The 21,345-nt window shown below is 35.3% G+C and overlaps 1 protein-coding gene and 1 long non-coding RNA gene across 26 annotated transcripts in view; one reads left to right on the forward strand and one right to left on the reverse strand.

Moving 5' to 3' along the window:
* The window catches only part of magi2b (membrane associated guanylate kinase, WW and PDZ domain containing 2b), a 251,798-nt gene that overhangs the window by 12,958 nt on the left and 217,495 nt on the right, over positions 1 to 21,345 (reverse strand). For 15 of the 25 annotated variants that reach the window (XM_087312249.1, XM_087312247.1, XM_087312238.1 and 12 more), the window contains 3 exons: positions 13,704 to 13,896; positions 9,340 to 9,483; positions 3,987 to 4,125 (listed from right to left, as the gene is read on the reverse strand). The exons of 3 other annotated variants lie outside the window; for them this stretch is intronic. In XM_087312249.1, the coding sequence (XP_087168375.1) occupies positions 3,987 to 4,125; positions 9,340 to 9,483; positions 13,704 to 13,896 (476 nt within the window). Of the gene's footprint in view, positions 1 to 3,658; positions 3,720 to 3,986; positions 4,126 to 9,339; positions 9,484 to 13,155; positions 13,312 to 13,582; positions 13,897 to 21,345 lie in introns of those variants that run through there. 7 more of the 25 variants (XM_087312250.1, XM_087312248.1, XM_087312246.1 and 4 more) reach the window with 3 other exon arrangements.
* On the forward strand, positions 717 to 2,013 carry LOC147837692 (uncharacterized). The gene is made up of 2 exons (XR_015526500.1): positions 717 to 1,031; positions 1,414 to 2,013. It is a non-coding gene; the product is annotated as an uncharacterized LOC147837692 (long non-coding RNA).

Genomic DNA, 21,345 nt, shown 5'->3' on the forward strand with positions numbered 1-21,345 from the left:
GACCTGCTTAGTGTCAGTTAGTAACCAGTCTTGGGCTGCACTGGAGACCACTACGGAGACTGGCTTTGACACTCTGAGTGCTATCTTCTTAAAGAAGGCGGAGTTCCTGAACACAGCCACCGATTGCGTAATTCCTACAGACCTTAGAGTAGCTGAAAGGTGTTTAGAAGCCAAAACAAACTCCCCCAAAAATTCTCTATGTTGAGTTGTTTCAATCTGCCAAAACAAACTCAATAAAAGCTTAGTTTGGCTGGATTGTATTCGAAATTACGTGATTTTAGTTCTCTCCTTTAGTTTGAAGTATATCAGGGCTTTTAATTCTAAACTTCATCCCTTATACTAACCCTTTCTCCACACCTAACCCCAAACCTACCAGTATCACTAGTGTAAAATAATCTGGCAGGAGTCAGAATTGGGTACAGAACTGCCCTATAAGGGTATTTCTTCAACTACGGACACTTTTATGTCCTTTGATCATATATCCAAAAATATATATCATTTTATACAAATTCCTTATTCTATTATATTTTTTTCATATTATTTATCCTCCTTTTAGGTGTCAAAAATATTTTAAAATATTATTTATCTGGTATCTATTCATGGATCTTAATTAAGCACTAGTGAAATAATTTAAATATTTATAATGTAAGACTATAGGCCTTTTTCACACTTCCTGGTTCCGGTAAACAAAACAGCGTATTACTACATCCGGTTTCAATGCGACGGAGTACGAAAGAATGGCAGGCTCATCTCATTGCTGTAATTGCAGCGTTCCCGGCTGCTCCAACTCAAAAAAAAACACACCCTTACTTTAATTTCCACAATTTCCGGAAAGACGAAGGACAGAGAAAATCATGGGTGAAGTTATTAAAGGGTTTGAATGTCGTTTCAAGTTATATGCGGTTAAATTAGTTTGACAACAAATTTATTTGTTTAGTCAGTTATATAATAAAGATGGTATACTTTTCTTACAATGGAGTCCTTTCTCATGGTGAAATCTCAATAACCCAGCAAGTTTTCAACTGTCATTGGTTCAATTCCTTCAGAGACATGTTATTCATTTATGTTATTTAGAGGTATTAATAAGAGCATCCTTCTGATGCATCGTCTTTTGATATTACTAAATCTTGTATTGGCAAATTTTGTTTTACAGTAAATACCAAGAGTAATGATAAAGCTATTCATACTCTTTTCCAAAAAGAAATCATTACTGCATCTTATATCCAATTTTATTGGATGTCTTTATTAAAGGGTGAATTGAAGAAAAGTGTGGCTGTTACCACAGAAATATGTTAGAAATAGAATTAAAGAAATATCCTATAAACTTATCCACAGGTTTTTTCCAGCAAAACATTATTTGCAAAAATTTAAATGTGGGATTAATGTAAATTGTATTTTTGTTATGAATATGAGGAGACAGTTTTACACTTATTTTGGCTTAGTACATGATCAGCTTATGGGGTGAGGTGCAAAAATGTATTATTAACAAATATTTTGTGTTCAAAACCTTTAATCATTATGGAAAAATGTACATTTGGGCTTTACTTGATTATCCTAATCTAAAAGAAAATAGTTTTATTTATTTAATTTGCTCATGCTGTTAACAAAATTGTACATTCATAAATGTAAATTTACTAATAAGAAACCAAATTTTATTGTATTGATGACTGAAATATGCTTGCATAATACCATTAAAAATGTTTGAACTCTACAATGTTTTTTATTATTACATATGTTATATTACATTTGGTATATTTGTATTTTATTTATAATTACCCCCTGGCATGTATATTTTTGTATTGTAAAATGTTATTTGCTGTTCTTTAAATAAATATATATATATTTTTTTCCATGAGTAGGAGTTAACGCATGTTTCCAGACTTGAGAAAACCTTATGAGCATTAAACAACCTGTAATGTACGGGGCTCCCGCATTGCCTGATAGCAACTTGCCTGTACAGCTACCTCGTCAATCACTATATCTGACTCTGAATAAAAAGGTACTGACATAAAACTAATCCTGCTGGATGTTAAATAGCCTAGTTAATCTTGCTTACTAATGGCTTGAATGAGCAGATCTTATGCTGTTGGCTGTGCACCTTACTGGAACCTAACGTTGCAAACGCTTTGTGTAAGACACGTTTTCTGCACAAATTCTGTATCATCTTTTATAAACTTTTATTTAGGCTACGTCAGTTTTACACATTTACCGAACGATGTCTTCATGTACAAATTATGGCAAAGTTGACAGTGAGAAAGTCATCTACTGTCCTGAGGCTGTCATGTTTCTGCGACTCCCAGCGAAACCGGAAATAGCGATACATTGCTGCGAAGGGCGCTTCTGTTGTTCAATTCCGCTGTGAAAAAGGTCTATTATCAAGATTATTTTTTATACAAAATATAGCTGTCGCACAGTATCAGTGTTATTTCCACAACAACACTGTAATGTCACTTTAAAAACTTTGTGTAAGATTATTTAGTTGGTTTCTATGAAAATGAATAGTGAATGTTCAAGAGGAAGGAAATTTTTATTTCTATCAACAACACAAAGTAAATATTGCTTGATAAGGAAATACATGAATTCTACGTCATTTCCAAACCTGTTGTACCTTCAAAGATGTTTTTCAAAAACCAAAATAAATTAAGTTAAATAGGAGTTTCTTTTATACATGAAAGGCTAGTATCAATTCAAAGCTAATCGGTGAAGCTATTTTTCCTTTTTTCAAAATAAACTGTTGAAATGTCATTTCCACCACTGTCATTTCCATCACCACACACATTTTTAAAAAATATATTTAAAAGGTTCTCATCACACATTAAAAGTGTATTCGCAATGTATAAGTTCATGCTCTTTTCAATATACAAATTCAGTTGATTTATTTTCTAATAAGCTCTTAAGCAAATTAATATTTAATTTTAGAGTGTGACAGGTGTACAATTCAGCATACAACTTATTTATTTAATTGGCAAATGTATAATTATTATATATATTGTGGAAAGATTGGTTAAACTAGATACAAAAATGATCTTAGACAATGTTTGACTACCATAATTCATTTCATTTTGAAATAAGCTGTATATTGAGATGTGGTGGAATTGACATTTGTTCAGTTCACAATGGAAAAAATGTTTTTCTTCTTGTCTAAGTTTGTCCTCTTACAAATCTTAAAACTAGACAAATTGTTTAAACTTATGAGGCTGTGTTACGGTAATTTTGAACAAGTTTTTTTACTCAACTTCACAAGGGTAAAAATGCCCGTAGTTGAAGAATGGCCCATAGATAGAATAGGGTATCCAAACCATCAGGGAGGGCCATTCTCTAAAAGATGATATAATAACCATTGATTTATTGGCTTTTGGCCACCACCAATAATGAAAACATGATGCTGTGACTTTTCTTTAAAATAACATGATTTTGCACTATTTTGCATATATATTTTCTATATAATCTTACATCACTGTCAGACATGCTAAATGCTAAAAAGAGATCTCGGTGGACTGAACTGAAGAAATGAACCAAAAAAAAAGAAATGTCCACCTCAAAGAAGGCGGAGCTTCAGAGGCACACCCACACATTGTCATCAACCAGTAGTTGCTGAAAGGCATTTATCAGATTTTGTTTTGGGCACACTTGTATGAAACTTTGAACTTTGTATGACGTCATACAAGTTTATTCTTTGATTTCTGCTGCAGTATATCGGAGCCTTGGATGAAAGTCCACTGAAAGGTTTAATTGAGACAGAGAGTCATTAAAGGCTTTCAAGCTTTTAACAGCTAAAGCAACCTGTCAAGAACACAGTGCACCGCTTGAGTAATTGTCCTATAAACACATTTATGAGCATTCATTCTCTTATTTCAACCAAAATCAGCAGGTTTTTAGTTGTAAAACATGATCAATTCTATATTCTAAAAAGCTTCTAATGTCTATAAAACCTGATATTTCTATTGAACGGCTCAACTTTTGGCTGCGTGTATCGTGGTACTCACCATATTCTGGCACCTGTCCTGTGCCCCTTTTCAACAGCAGACGTACCCGACGACCGCCAGCCTTGATGAGCTCAATGGCACGAGCGTGACTCATGTCTCTCGTACTCTCACCGTTAATTTCAATAATCTGATCTCCAACCTGCGGGCAGAAGACATTTATTCAGAATCAGGATCTTGCATAGCCTTAAAGGTGTTAATACAGCGTTTCTGCAGGTTTCACTAAGTCCAATTTAAGACTTTTTAAGACATTAAGACCACGAAGAATGGAATTTCAGACTTATAATGGGCTGAATGCTAAGGGTTTGTTTAAATGGCCCAGCTGAAAAAAATACTTGACCCATCAAAAAACATTCTAATTAGTTATAAAAAAGCAAGCAGAACCTAGTTGTGTATAATTGTTTTTCAACACAACTAACATAGTTTTGCTAGAAGTTTTATTGAGATGTATCAGTGATTAGATGCATGTTGGATTGATTGGGTAGCTTTATATAAACAAAAGAAAATTAAGGCCAGTTTAAAATGATTTAAAACCTACAAGACAATATTTCAGTGAATTTAAGACTTTTCAAGGCCTAAAATTGAGTTTTTTTTTTGGAAATTTAAGACATTTTAAGACCCCACAGATACCCTGTAATAACATATTAACTGACCAATTAGAACAAAGAACACACAACACTTCAAATGTTTGGAGATTTTTTTTCACATTTATTTGATGTAAAAATGGTATTGGCTATTTGTCATTGTAATTTTTCAAACATCAACAATCTGCAGTAAAGTGATCTGTCAGAGCCAGCGGTGTTACTAGACAAAGCTCTACTGCTGGGGCACAGATCTCTACCTTCCAACTACCCCTAACAAATAACAAACTTGTATGTGTAATGGACACAATACATAACCAGCCTCTGAAGCAGTTTGTTGAAATGTTACTATGTGCTATTATCATAGTTTAACTTTGTTCAGTTCTCTAGAGTTTACAGTGTTTCTTTCACAATTAGGCCCAATCCCAGTTCTATTTTTGTACCCCTTCCCCTTGGTCCTTCAAACAAAGTGTGAAGGGGAAGGGCTTCAAAATTTACCCGTAAGAATTGGGACACCACTACAGCACCTGCACACGTCATCATATGTCATTGGGATCTCTTGCTTTATATGAGATCAGTCGTTGGACTGCTGTACTTATTCCAGTTGCGTTATTTTTTTGGTATTTATCTTCAGGAAATTACTGAAGGTAGCGATATTATGTTATTATAACGATCTAATGTGGCAATAAGATCGTAACTATACTGTACATTTAACACAGTGGCCATATTAATCAATGTAAACACACGAAAACAACATTAACATCATAGCAGACGCTGTAAAAAGTCCAGCCACTAGACTTTTCTGACAGGGCATTCGATGGTATGTTGTGGGACTGCTGTACAGAAGTTATGATTATAGATTGCGAATTTAGCAGTTTTTATTTTAACGTTTTTTTAAAGCATGACGGTAAAACACGAACATGGTTAAGAACATATTAAAACATGTGCTTGTTTGTCGTAAAAATTCATAACAGTGAAATTTTCTTAGCCCTTGGTTTTGAGTGTGGTCCTGAAAATCTCTCTATCTACCCCTTCCCCTTAGCCCTTCGCCTTCAAGATAAAGAGAATTGGGACACCCCTACCCCTTTACATGAACGTGCAAAACAAGGTAGGTAAGGTAGAAGGGCTAAGAGGTAGAATTGGGATTGGGCCTTAATGCTGCAAACTTCAATTTAAGTTCAAGCCCAAGTCACAGCAGAAAATCAATGCTTATGCATCTCTCAGCTCACAAATGCTAATTTTTAAAAAAATATACGTTCTTGCGCTAGAACACAGGCTGAATGCATGTAACAACGTCAGACTACACACGTTTAACAGTCATTTAAGTCTGGGTCTAAAGTGAAAGTACACATTACATTTTTCCAGAAATTACACATGTTTATTTAAAATAATGAGTATATTAATAAGATCAAGTTTTTATCTTTTTCACATACTGTAAATGGTAGCTAATAAACAGGGCCAGATGGAATCTGTGGACGTTTTTTGCTATTCTCCAGAGAATTTTGGAAAAAATCTGCAGAAAATAGGACTGTACAAACTGCATTGTACATAAATCTGATGAACATTTTCATATTAGTCAATAATATTACTTTAATTAATAAAAAAAAAAAACTGAATTAATACAGATTTACACACATTTACACAAGTAAATAAACAGAATTAATGATGGGATTAAAATCTAAGGAAATTTGCGAAATTCAGCTGAAAATCTGCGGAATTTTGCGAAAAATCTACGGAATTTTGCGCGCAGATTCCTTGTGGGCCTACTTATAAAGCTATGTATTTCATGCCGATGTATGGAATTTCTAAGTGTTATGTTTTGCTTTAGTTTTTTTTTTTTACAATGATAACCGAATGAATCTAAAAAACAGTAACTACAAAACCGTTATATGAACCGAACTAAGAATTCTGTGAACCGTCCCACCACTGACAATTGTTTATTGTTCGAGATCTGACTCTGATGGCCAAGAATAAAGTGTTACGTCCCTGACTCATTATAAATAGGTCTCTCATTTGACCACACAATATCTCCCTGATCTGTCTAAAGGTTGGCGCTACAGTAAACAAGTATAAAATCACAAATAACTCCTAAACTAGTAGTTGAGAATTCAAGTGTGTTATATCTCATTTATTGTAATCTTTTGCTTAAGATGAACAAAACATATGCCTGTTTTTAATTTATATATTTAAAATGTATTTGAAAAATTAGATTGAGATTTCATAGATATATAATTATTTATTCTATAGCAATATTTTACTAAAATGGCTAAAGCTCTTGAACCGAATTTGATATTTCTACCAAAATAGGCACACGTGAATGAGCTCAATACAAGGTAAGAGTAGAAAAATAGCCGAGTTTGGCCACTTGGTGGCACTAGAATAGAAATAAAAAACATGGAAATTGCTATGCTACCATCTGTTTTTAAAGGTCCCATGAAACTAAAATAAGTTTTTTAGTTTTTTAGTATTGTTCATTTTTAAGATATCTATAAGCTAGTGTGCTTCATAACAGTGACAAAATTTACATATAGAAGATATAAAATTGATAGAAACATGTAAAGCTTGTAGTTTGTCACTTCTGCTCAAATAGACTTACAGTTAAAATTCATGTCACCTTACACTACAGTTTCTCCCAGGGGAGTAGATTTAGCATGGACCAATATCCACCAACAATTGAAATGTCCCCACCAATAATTTAATTGACTTTAAAAATTGTGCTGTCTATATTAACGCAGATATGTCGAAAGTGTTAAATATCGTGTCTCCTTGAGTCACACCACCGTGAAACACATTTGAACACTTATTGGCTGTGCCTTTCCCTGCTTACATGTGAGAGGCTGTAGCTGTGTTCAGATGTAGCAGCGCCAAAACAGCGCAGGGCAATTTCCCGTGCAAGAATAAGGTGCGTACACACATAAGTGAAGACTCACTTTCCCTTACTGACTTAAACTCAAGTTCACTATTAAATGAGTCCATCATGATAAGGCTGTTAATGCTTGTGTTTTTTCCCCCCATTTTAATGCACAGTCTTACGATATAGCAGACTGATGACTGGATAATATGCCCTGAAAACTAACTGCAGAATAAACAGCTGAATGTAAAAGTATATGATCTCTCCCAGTTTTCCTAATCTCTCAGAGTAGTTTGTGCAATTTCGGTTGAAACAATTTGTCAGAAAAGCCTGTGCTCCATCTTTTATTACTACTGATATACGAGACCGGTTTCATTTTCACTATGGCTAAAATAAACAGAAGTCTTTATTAAACTCTCTCTTTATATCCGTTAATAAAAATTATTTTAACATTACACTATCAGGCCTGTAGCTACAGTAGCTTATTGAAATGTGTGGTTATTTTTTGTTCTAAAAAACTCCCCCTTTTTGCAGTTATTTGTCTGATTTTCTATTTAATTATGAGGTATAAATATTACATTTTAGAGATGTAACAAATTGGGACACCCCTACCCCCTTTACATGAACGTGCAAAACAAGGGGTAGGGGTAAAGAGAAGGGCTAAGAGGTAGAATTGGGATTGGGCCTTAATGCTGCAAACTTCAATTTAAGTTCAGTTTAAGATTCAAGCCCAAGTCACAGCAGAAAATCAATGCTTATGCATCTCTCAGCTCACAAATGCTAATTTGTGAACAAATTTTTACTGGATTATCTTGTCGGATCATTATTATAGCCACACTTTTTTATGTTCCAAAAAAAAAATGTTGTCAAATAGTTTACCAAACTATTTTACTATGTTATACTATTTTTTCTTCTGGAGAAAGTCTTATTTGTTTTATTTCAGCTAGATTAAAAGCAGTTATTAATTTTTCTAAAAACATTTTTGGGACAAAATAATTAGCCCCTTTAAGCAAATTTTTTTTCAATGATCAACAGAACAAACCATCGTTATACAATAACTTGCCTAAATACCCTAACTTGCCTAGTTCATCTTATTAACCTAGTCTAGCCTTTAAATGTCACTTTAAGCTGTGTAGAAGTGTCTTGAAAAATATCTAGTCAAATATTATTTACTGTCATCATTACAAAAGTAAAATAGATTATTATAAATAAGTTTTTAAAACTATTATGCTTAGAAATGTGCTGAAACAATCTTCCCTCCATTAAACAGAAATTGGTGAAAAAAAAAAAAACAGGGGTGCTAATAATTCAGGGGGGCTAATAATTCTGACTTTAACTGTGTGTGTGTATATATGTATATATATATATATATATATATATATATATATATATATATATATATATATATATATATATATATATACACGAATAACCAACTTGCCAGTATATTCAACTGTCCTCAGTCGGAATTTATGACTTTTATATGTTAGATATCTTTATTCTGAACAGCTTTGCCTCCATTATTTCTGTTGTCCATTAAATTATTCAGTAAAGTATAGTCCTAGGTATTTTGTTAAACATCAACAAAACCAGTCCAGTGTAATATTGTATAAATCTCTAAACTGCCTAGATCAATAATTATTTTAAAAAGCTGAACGTTTGTATTTAAACAGCTATAACAGGGTCATTAACAGGATCGCTTTTTTTATGATCCTAATTTTATACTGTCATTTTGTTATACAGAATACATGATCATTGATTTAAAGCACATATTTATTTTAAGAAAATCTTGCAGACCCCAATCACATTGTCATCAGAAACTAGACTAAAATACATTCCAACTAAATCTTAATATTATTTTAGTGTGATACTCAATGGGAACAGTTTCATCTCGGATTGATGTGTCTGAAAGGGCTTTTCTCACCCTCATTCTGCCGTTGCGGACTGCAGGTCCATCCTCAGCCAGTCTCAACACAAACAGGTCCATCTTATATTCCCTTCCTCCGCGGATACTGAAGCCAAATCCCTTCACACTTTTCTCCAGTTCCACAGTGAAATAGTCATAGTCCTGGAAAAAGAAATGTAAAAAGTGTAAATAAATGTCTGGCACTGCTGCTTCTCAATAAAACCCCCGGAGTTGACTTTTATTGAGCCTTTATACAATATACATTTAATATGATTTTTTTCATATTTAAATGACCAAAAATAAGTTCTAAATATTTTTATTAAAAAAGGCATATTCATAGGGACCAAAAACCTAATTTAAGCTATGTTCACCGACATATTTGTGTCAGATGTGGTCACACAACCACAGCGCATTTAAATGAGACTAAATGAAATCAATATTTTGCACAAGAACAAAGAAATACTGATTATGATGTTTCTGAAGATACCTTAAACTGTGTTTTGTTCCTTTTGCTCCTCTCAACTTCCTTTTCTGTACATTTATTTATGGCTTCACTACTGTTTGTCGTGCCTATGAACTAAAATTAAATTATAATCCAGCACTGAACTATACATGTTTGTATATTGGATGGATTTTTCTAGTATCAGCAAACGCCATAATTTTAGGTCGTACAAATAAGAAGACATTTAAAATTTAAAGGGCTATTTTATTTGTTTACCCGTGATTCTAAAAAAACAGTGTGCTTAAATTCAGTAATATACAAAGTCAAGCCTTGCTGTTTATATTGTTTCCACAAAGGGTTAACAATAGACAATCATTATCATATTATCACAAAAACTAGACCTCAATTACATCAGGACACATTACTGTAATGAAAAGTAGTTAAGGAGCTACTGAAGCAACATAATTCAGCTATTTTTGCACCACAGCAGATTGACAGCATAGTACAGTTCGTCCACAATAATGGCGACTGCACCACTGTGTGACGTCACATGGAACCAATGGAGGATTTTTTTGAAATTGTTGCAAATTTATTCAAAATAAAAAAGCTGAAAAATCACATGTACATAAGTATTCACAGCCTTTACTCAATACTTTGTTGATGCACCTTTGGCAGCCATTACAGCCTCAAGTCTTTTTGAATATGATGCCACAAGCTTGGCACACCTGTCCTTGGGAATTTGTACCCATTCCTCTTTGCAGTTTCTCTTAAGCTCTATCAGGTTGGATGGGAAGATCTCTCCAGAGAAGTTTAATAAGATTTAGGTCTGGGCTCTGACTGGGCCACTCAAGGATCACAGGATTCACAGGAGTTGTTGTGAAGCCACTCCATTAATATTTTGGCAGTGTGCTTTGGGTCATTATCCTCCTGGAAGAGGAACGGTCGCCCCAGTCTGAGGTCAGGAACACTCTGAAGGAGGTTTTCATTTAGGACTCTGTACATTGCTGCATTCATATTTCCCTCTATCCTGACTAGTCTTCCAGCTCTGCTGCTGAAACTCATCCCCACAGCATAATGCTGCCACTACCATGCTTCACTGTAGGGATAGTGTTAGTCTGGTGATGAGCGGTGCCTGGTTTTCTACAAACGTCTGGCATTCACTCCAAAGAGTTCAATTTTAGTCCCATCAGACTCAAGAATTTAGTTTCAGATGCCTTTTGGCAAATTCCAAGTGTGCTGCTATGCGCCCTTTACTAAGGAGGGGCTTCTGTCTGGCCACTGTACCATACAAGTATGGTTTGTACACAGATGGTTGTCCTTCTGTAACGTTCTCCTCTCTCCAAAGATGAACGTTGAAGCTCAAACAGAGTGACCATCGGGTTATTGTTCACCTCCTTGACTAAGGCCCTTCTCCCCGATCACTCAGCTTAGATGGCCGGCCAGCTCTAGGAAGAGTCTTGGTGATTCCAAACATCTTCCACTGACAGATGATGGGGGCCACTGTGCTCATTGGAACTGTCTTAGCAGCAGAAATTGTTCTGTAACCTTCCCCAGCCTTGTGCCTCAAGACAATTCTGTCTCTGAGGCCTACAGACAATTCCTTTGTCTTCATGCTTGGTTTGTCACACTCAACACTGGTGTACCACAGGGCTGTGTGCTGAGCCCCTTCCTCTACTCCCTTTTTACCGTTGACTGTAGGCCTGTTAATAGATCTAACACCATCATCAAATTTGCAGATGACACCACAGTGATTGGTCTAATCAGCAACAATGATGAGACTGCCTACAGGGAGGAGATACAGCATCTGGCCACTTGGTGCACCGACAATAATCTGCTCCTTAACACCAAAAAGACCAAGGAGCTCATTGTGGACTTCAGAAAGGGACGAACAGGCTCACATGATCCCATCCACATCAGTGGGATGACCGTTGAGCCTGTCTCATCCTTTAAGTTCCTGGGGACCCACATCTCAAAGGACCTTTCCTGGACCACCAACACCTCCAGCCTGATCAAGAAGGCTCATATTCTTCTTAAGGCAACTGAAGAAGAACCAGTTTTCATCAGCCGTCCTGGTGAACTTCTACCGCTGCACAATAGAGAGCATCCTGACAAACTGTGTCACAGTCTGGTATGGAAGCTGCTCTGTTGCTGAGCGTAAGGCACTGCAGCGGGTGGTGAAAACTGCCCAACGCATCACAGGGACAACACTGCCAGCCATAGAGGACATCCAGAAGAAACACTGTTTGCGTTGAGCACTCAGTATTCTGAAGGACACCTTTCACCCTGCTCACAGACAGTTTTCTCTCCTGCCCTCCGGCAGGCGCTTCAGGCTCCCCCGGACAAAAACCAGCAGACTGAGGAACAGCTTTTTCCCCAGAGCTGTCTCCTTCCTGAACTCTGCCCCACACTGACTCTTTTGCCCCCCACTGACTCTTTTGCCCCCCCCCAATACACCCCCCACTCTCCTCTAACTTAAACTCCTCGCAATAACTGCACTGTTTAACATTTGCACATTCACTGCACCACATTGAGCTGTTTACTTATTGAACTGTACATACCCACTGCATATGGGCATTTGTAATTATGTACACACCCACTATACATATACACTGTAATCATGCTTATTTATCTGCATACTACTGACTATTAATAGCAACCTGTACATATATTCATATATTGTAACATATAAACTTGTAATCTTGCTTATTTATCTGCATACTACTGATTATTAATAGCAACCTGTACATATATTCATATATTGTAACATATAAACTTGTAATCTTGCTTATTTATCTGCATACTACTGATTATTAATAGCAACCTGTACATATATTCATATATTGTTACATATACACTTGTAATCATGTTCATCTATCCCTGTACATATATTCATATATTGTAACATATACACTTGTAATCATGTTTATTTATCTGCACACTACTGATTATTAATAGCAACCTGCACATATATTCATATATTGTAAATCTGTTCATAACTTATCCAACCTGTATATAATGTTCATAGTACATCCATCTGTAAATATCACCATAGTTTTCTATAACTGCACTTTATAACTTATTCCTGTATCCTGCACTTGCTGCTATTGCACTGCTGGTTATACCTAAACTGCATTTCGTTGCATTGTACTTGTACATGTGTAATGACAATAAAGTTGAATCTATCTAATCTAATCTTGTGCTTTGACATGCACTGTCAACCCTGGGCCCTTATATAGACAGGTGTATGCAGTTTCAAATCATATCCAATCAACTGAATTTACCACAGGTGAACTCCAATTAAGGTGCTGTAACATCTCAAGAATGAACAATGGAAACAGGATGTACCTGAGCTCAATTTAAAGCAAAAGCTGTGAATACTTATGTACATGTGATTTTTCAGTTTTTTTTTTATTTTTAATACATTTGCAACAATTTCAAAAAATGATTACACATTATGGAGTATTGTGTGTAGAATTTAGGAAATAAGTGAATTTAATCCATTTTGGAATAAGGCAGTAACAAAAAAAAAACATGGAAAAAGTGAAGCACTATGAATACTTCATAGATCCACTGTATATGTAAGGGTATTTTTATTGCGTTGCAAAGTTTTTTCAGTGTTTATGAAACTAATGGAGACAACAGAAGTCAATAATATTTGAAAATTTTGCCTGACATGTTTACTGTTCCAACACTAACCTAAACTTTACTGTTTCCTAAAATAAAATATATTGTGTTCAATGGGGGAAAATAGTTTTTTTTTTACCCAGACACTTAAAAAGAGCATAAATTAGAGCAGTAATCACAATACCATGAAACTGCAATATTTTAATACAAAGTTATTATATTGTCAGAAACTGTCTAAAAACACATTTATATAGGCTTTCATACAACACAGATGTGTTTATAGCAGCTGTAAATATGTAAAGTTGTTGTGTGTAACCTGTGGCCTGTAGTCAGCGATGGAGTGTTGTCTGTAGTCGATGAGCGCAGGCGGGTGTCTGTACTCCATGGTCGGGGGCTGTCTGTAATCTGCCACAGGGGGATGTCTGTAGTCCACTGGCGGCTGTCTGTAGTCCGTGTAAGCAGCTTGGCAAATATCAGGTTTAACATCCTGCCTGGCCTTTACCTCCGACCTGCAGACACCAACAACAAAGTCAAGTTAAGCGATTATTCATCAAACTGCAGTGCCCTACACTAATACCCTTGCTAAATATGAAAAAGAAAGCTGTGTAAAGGCTGCGTCTTTCTCATTAAACCTTTTGATAATTCCTCATAATTTCAAAGGTCCTATGAAATTAAAATAAAGTTTTGTAGATGTTAGTATCATTACTGTTAGCTTTTAAGATATGTATAAGCTAGTGTGCTCCAAAACAGTGTCAAAATTCGCATTTAGGAGATATAAAGCTGATATAAACATGTAAAGCATGAAGCTGTAGTGTCACTTCCTGCAAAATGGATAAATGGTTTTATTCACCTCATACTTCAGATTCTCATCAAATCATAACCAATCAAATGCTCTCTAGTGTGTGACATGCCCCACCCCCTATAAGACGCTTCTCATTTGCTTTTTATTTGATCAACTGGCAGAGCTGTGATTAAAACAAAATGCTATTGGCTGTTTAAAAAAAGGGGGAGGAGCTACTCAGACCCACCCTTTCTTCGTGTTTTGGTTTTAAACTTCAAATAAAAAAGCATATTTCAAAGCACTTCATGAGACCTTTAAGAAAAAATCTGTCTTCTCATTCTAATTGAGAATAAAACAAAATCCAAACCCAGCACAGTTTTATCACAAAAACAAATATCTTATCTTGTTAAATATATGTGCGCCATAATTATTGGCACCCCTAGGAATTCATATGAGCACATTGTGTGGACATATTACATTTTCAGTACAACCTGGATGACTAGCCACAGGACATTTATCAAGCACGACCTACTGTTTCATGAAGCTAAACATACTGTATGAATTAACCAATAGTTGTAATTTTAAACCATAAACACTTGCAATATCTATGGGATAAGCTAAACTTTACTGGTTTACGCCAGAATGAAACTACAGTTCCTAGTTATACTGACCTAGAAAATAGCACGATGTAACTACATACTTTAGATGGGAAAATTATTCATTTTTGTTTTATTTTTTCAAAACGAGATGCTTTCGGTCTAATCTAATACAATGATTTATGCTAAGCTAAGCTAAACATAGCCATATTCTGTTTATCGGAGAGAAGATTTTTTTTCAACACATTTCTAATCAAAATAGTTTTAATTACTCATTTCTAATAACTGATTTATTTAATCTTTGCCATGATGACAGTAAATAATATTTGACTAGATATTTTTCAAGACATTGAACTACAGCTTAATGTGACATTTAAAGGCTTAACTAGGTTAATTAGGTTAACTAGGGAGGTTAGGATAATAAGGCAAGTTATTGTATAACGATGATTTGTTCTCTAGACTATCTAAAAATATATTGCGGAAAGGGGCTAATAATTTTGACCTTAAAATGGTGTTAAAAAAATTAAAACTGCTTTTGTTCTAGCTGAAATAAAACAAATAAGACTTTCTCCAGAAGAAAAAAATATTATCAGACATACTGTGAAAAGTGTCTTTCTTTTCTATTTCATTCTTTTATAATCTGTTTTAACACAATTGAATCTGTTTTTATCTGATTTTAATCATTTTTAAATCTATTAATCATTTTTATTTTCTTGTTTCTTTTCTTCTTGTTTATGTAAAGCACTTTGAATTACAATTGTGTATGATATGTGCTATATCAATATACTTGCCTTGCCTATTTAACTCCAGGTGACTCACACTGTAAAATGCTTGGTTCCACACAATAGATTTGTTTTGGGTAAACATGAAGAAATTTAGTTGACTTGTTACTTTTTTACAAATTTAAGTGGATTGAACATAAAACAATCTAGTTAAAAAACTTAATGACTGTGTGTATATTATACTTAGTATAGTATACTTATTGTATATACGTAGTTTGAACAAACATCAAACGTCATTTTCCGAGTATTTAAAATTTGCCTATTTTCAAAAAAAGTGTAGTGTTCCTTTAAAAAAATAAAGACATTAGACCTCAGCATTCTTTACCAATATTAGTGGAGTTCACTGTATCGTAAATCAGTGTTTCCCAACCCTGTTCCTGAAGGCACACCAACAGTACACATTTTCAACATCTTCCTATTCAAACACCATAGATATTTACATTAAACGTCACCTACGCTGTTGTTGTCTATTGAAAGGAATGCGTAAATAGAGCCGCCATATTAGTACAGGGTTGCACTCCTTTGAAATAAATGTGGGACCAACGTGTAGTGGAAGACTGGCCATTTGGAGCCATTGATATGTTAAATTTGATCTAATCCATGTCCTGAAACACACCCCCTGTCCCACTTCCACTTTTAATGCTAACGGGATAAGCGATTCGTTTGTGTGCATATCCACCATTCTGATCTAAATGGTATAAAATATTTGTAACATTCAATAATTTAGGGGGGACAGTATGCACACTGAGGCTATGCCTATGTTATCAGGCACCCTTATAACGTTAGGTTACTTCAAAAACTAGCTGTTACGTCACTTAGCCGATAATAATACAAGTTTCTGGCACCACAGCATCTTGTAGTTATTGTTTTTTTACATTGTTTGCTGATTTTATTCAACAAAACTAGCATAAGCCTAGAATTTAGTGCGAGTCTGGTGCTACTTTGCCTTATGGTCAGTCTAATAAGTGATTGTATTATCATCTATAACGCTACTTGTTAAGCACAAAAGTTTGTGACATACAAAAACGTAAAAAGCAAAATCTTACCTATAAATTGTTCTGCCTTTATGCTTTGTTTTCTTTGTTTGCTCATTACTACACACATACACAGCAACAATCCAGCATCTTCAGATTGGCTTTATTACTGACAAGTGCAGTTGAATGACTTTTGTCCTGGGAGCACTGTACAAATGTGGCCTTGGTATTGATGTATGCTCAGGGTCTGTATGTGATGTTTCTAGTGTATATATCTGTATTCAACCCCACCTGAATCAAATCATCAGAACAATAGAAGAGACTCAGAATCCTAAAATGAATGGTTCAGATAAGTCAGACATCCAAAATATGTACTGTTGGTGTGCCTCCAGGAACAGAGTTGGGAAACACTACTGTAAATGACCAAAAACAACTCAATATTAAACCACCTAAGCTCACCATTTTATCTCATGTACTATAAAAACAACATATTTGTTTGTTCTGTGTCCAGCGGTGACCTTTCTCTCTCTCTCTGTGAGCATGTGAATGGGGCTTCGCTTATGGGCCGAATTTATCAAGTCTCTTTTTCCATCTTTCACAATGCATACATTTGAGCTTAGGGGGAAAAGAAAATATGTGCAAACCCAGCCGGGGAGGAGAAGTGTGTATTATTGAGGAGGTAAATAAATAATTTATGGTGAAGTGTTAAGTGATGTTAGTGGGGCTGGTGAAAGAGAAGGACAGCAGGCGCTCGGAGCATTATACCAGGCTGCTCAAGGCTGTTTGCTTGAGTCCAAAGACTACCTAAAAGAAGCCCTTAAACACATGTGGTCACAAGAGGGAAAAGACATGGAATAAAATGAGAAGCTTAGACCGGTCAGTCTAAAGAGAGCATGTCTGACTGATATTTCTTATACCACTCGTGTAATGTATACTAAAATATGAATGCCATAAAAAAGACTTAGTTTTTTTCTCTTATGTAATATAAATAAATGCGATCAAATGTGCTGAAAATTTAATAATACTGACAAAGAAATAAATAAATGCAGGTTGACTATATACATTGTTTAAATTCCATTTAACAGTCATATATACACTCACCGGCCACTTTATTAGGTACACCTTCTATTACGATGCTTTTTGTACGACCCTCTTTTGCCTTAATCCTAATATTCCTCAGAGATTTTAGTCTACATTGACATGATAGCATCATGCAGTTGCTGCAGATTTGTCAGCTGCACATTTAGGGTGCAAATCTCCCGTTCCACCACATCCAAAAGGTGCACTATTGGATAGAGATCTGATCACTGTTGAGGCCATTTAGGTACAGTGAACTCATTGTCATGTTCAAGAAACCATTCTGAGATGATTCACGCTTTATGACACCGCACGTTATTCTGCTGGAAGTAGCCATCAGAAGATGGGTACACTGTGGTCATAAAGGGATGGACATGGTCAGCAACAATACTCAAGTAGGCTGTAGCGTTGACACGATGTTTAATTGGTGCTAATGGGCCCATAAGGTGCCAAGAAAATATCCCCCACACCATTACACCACCACCACCAGCCTGAACTGTTGATACAAGGCAGGATGGATTCATGCTTTCATGTTGTTGATGCCAAATTCTGACCCTGTCATCCGAATGTTGCAGAAGAAATTGAGACTCATCAGACCAGGCAATGTTTTTCCAATCTTCTATTGTTCAATTTTGTTGAGCCTGTGTGAATTGTAGCCTCAGTTTCCTGTTCTTAGATGACAGGAGTGGCACCCGGTGTGGTCTTCTGCTGCTGTAGCCCATCCGCCTCAAGGTTTGACGTGTTGTGTGTTCAGAGAAGCTCTTCTGCATATCTCAATTGTAATGAGTGGTTATTTGAGTTACTGTTGCCTTTGTATCAGCTCGAACCAGTCTGGCTATTCTCCTCTGACCTCTCCTCTGCCATCAATAAGGCAGTTGCACCCACAGAACTGCCGCTCACTGGATATTTTCTCTTTTTCGGACCCTTCTCTGTAAACCCTAGAGATGGTTGAGCGTAAAAATCCCAGTAGATCAGCAGTTTCTGAAATACTCAGACCAGCCCGTCTGGCACCAACAACCACGCCACGCTAAAAGTGACTTAAATCAGCTTTTTTCCCCATTCTGATGCTCGGCATGTCTACAATACTAAATGCATTGAGTTGCTACCATGTGATCGGCTGATAAGAAAATTGTATTAACAAGCAGTTATGTACCTAATAAACTGGCCAGTGAGTGTACTTTCTATTTGCTGACAATTAAGTAAGTGTTGGATTTTAGGCATTTATTTAAAGGAATAGTTCACCCAAAAATTTAAATGCACTCACTATTTTTTTACCCTCGAGTGGTGTCAAACCTTTATGAGTTCTTTCTTCTGTTAAACACAGAAGATATTCTGAAGAAAGCTAAAATCCTGCTGCCTTCCATAGTAAAAAAACAAACATACCATAAGAGTCAATGGTTACAGGTTTTCAACATTTTACAAAATATCTCCTTTTGTGTTTATCAGAAAAAAGAAACTCAAAGGCTTGAAACAAGTAAAGACAAAATTTTCATGTTTGGGTGAATTATCCCTTTAAGCTTTTCACATGACATGATATTCTAAGATTTGACTTAGCATAGTTCTTTATTATTGCAGTCTTTGCAACAGAGAGCTTTTGTTTCTGCTCTGATAAATGCAAAACTACAACAAAAGGGTTTTGCATCTGGCTAAAGAACATTTGCTTATTTTTTTTTACATCTTCAAACCAGTTGAAATCCCATCTGGCCAGTGCGCTTCAACAATATGTCCTGTAATGATTAAGAATGAGGTCAGTAGGCAGAGAAGCTGTTTGAATGCATTCAACCACATGAAAACAATCCAATGAACCTCATGGGCTTACGACTATCTTTTAATGTGACAAAAGTGGAAAAGCTCAAAAAGTTTCAAACACTGTTTACGCATGAATTTAGTTTCCTCCACTTCTGATTAGACCAATGAAAATGCATCTTTACCGCAAGACATTAAATACCGGTACCTATTAATAGTGCTTTTTATTTAGGTACCAGCATCTTTAGTAGTATTCACTAGATACCAGTTCTTATTTACTGGATACAAGTACTCATGAAATGTTGTTACTTATGAATTACTAGAATTTATTCTTTAGATATGTTTACTAATACTTTTGTTAGACACTAGTAGCTATTAAATAGATGCTATTAATTATTCATTCATCAATAGTACTTGCAGTATTTTACGTATGACTATATCTACTAACACTTTTCGAAATTTTGCCATTGACGTCTATGGAGATCTGTCATCGAGATTCAGTTTTCTATTGAGTTAAAATCAGTTGTTTGTTAAAGAAAATACCAATTTCTTTAAGATTTTTACCAAATGATGATGTTATTTGAAAGCAACAAAACAAACATGCTCATAACCCAACAGGACCTTGTACCATTATGATATCTCCGCTATGGATAGACACATCCCTTACTGCTGATTGGCTGCAAGTGTGTTTTGCGTATCAGTCTGACACTGTGGTCAAAACACATTTTTTAGAAATCCAACTACAAAAGATACTAGTACTCATTCATGAAATGTTTCCTACGAATTACTAGTATTTATTTGTTAAATACGTTTACTAATACCTTTGTTGGATACAAGTAGCTATTAAAGATTCAGTTTTTATTTAGTTTCCCATTCATGGGATGAAATCAGTTGCTTATTACAAAAAATACCCATATATTTATTTAAATTATATAAACATAACTTTTGTAAATGAAAAGCTAGGAAAAAGCATCAAAGGATGTGAAATCAGCTTTCATATAGTTTGTACGTTATCAAAACATACAATCTGCAACGTTTCACAATGTGATGGATTTTTATAGATCACATCACAAATATTCAAGTTGATGAATAGATAACAGTCCCTCCAGGATTTTGACCCCAAAAAATCCAAGATTCTTATGACTAAAATAAGGAGTGGCAAATTTTGTTTTTGTGGCTAAATTTGATGCATTTATTTGATTGTTTTACTTTAAAAATATAAACATATTTACACATTTTTTATCATATTTGATAAAATTTGTGAGTTGACAATGTTTGAAACCAATTGTTTAAAAATAAATGCTAAATCGTCTATGTTGTTTGTGCAATATTATGTGTGTGTGTGTGTGTGTGTGTGTGTAAGTGAGTCACAGTCAACAACTGAAGAGCCCACAAGACATACTGGAGGGCAATCCACACATCACCTCTGCCACTCACCAGGACTACACTTACCATCATCTTTTGCATCTAACACCCGATAACACTTCGCTGGACCAATGCACTGGTTACCACAGCACCTATTCACAATCATCTGCTCTATTTAAAGCACCCAGTCACTCCCTATCCTTCTAAAGTCTTGTTGTTTCTTGCATGAACACTTCTGAGTGTGTTTCTTGTTCCCTGTTCCTGCCTGGTTTGCTTGTTTTGTTTTGTACTGTCTTCTGAATTCCTCAACCTTTGCTAATTACCTTTGCTAGTTACCCCTGACATTGTAGTTTGCTCCTGTTATGACCTTTGCCTGCTTTGACTATACCGAATAAAATCTGCGTTCGAATCCGCTCCAGTTCATTTAACATATTTACAGTATAAAGACGTTTAAGCTCAAGTTAGCCTAGATCATACAGGCATTGAAGAGTGTGTTGACAAAATGAGGCTCTGCACAGTAGATGAGCACAAACTATTCAAAAGTAGTATAATGTTTTTTAATGTAAAACCGGGATTTTGAACAGTATCCTGACTGCCCAAAATATGTGGGACATCTGCAGAAATGTCAAAAATTTGT

The sequence above is a fragment of the Danio rerio genome, chromosome 25 (genome assembly GCF_052040795.2).
Source record: "Danio rerio strain M-AB ecotype USA chromosome 25, GRCz13ab, whole genome shotgun sequence".
Lineage (NCBI taxonomy): Eukaryota > Metazoa > Chordata > Actinopteri > Cypriniformes > Danionidae > Danio > Danio rerio.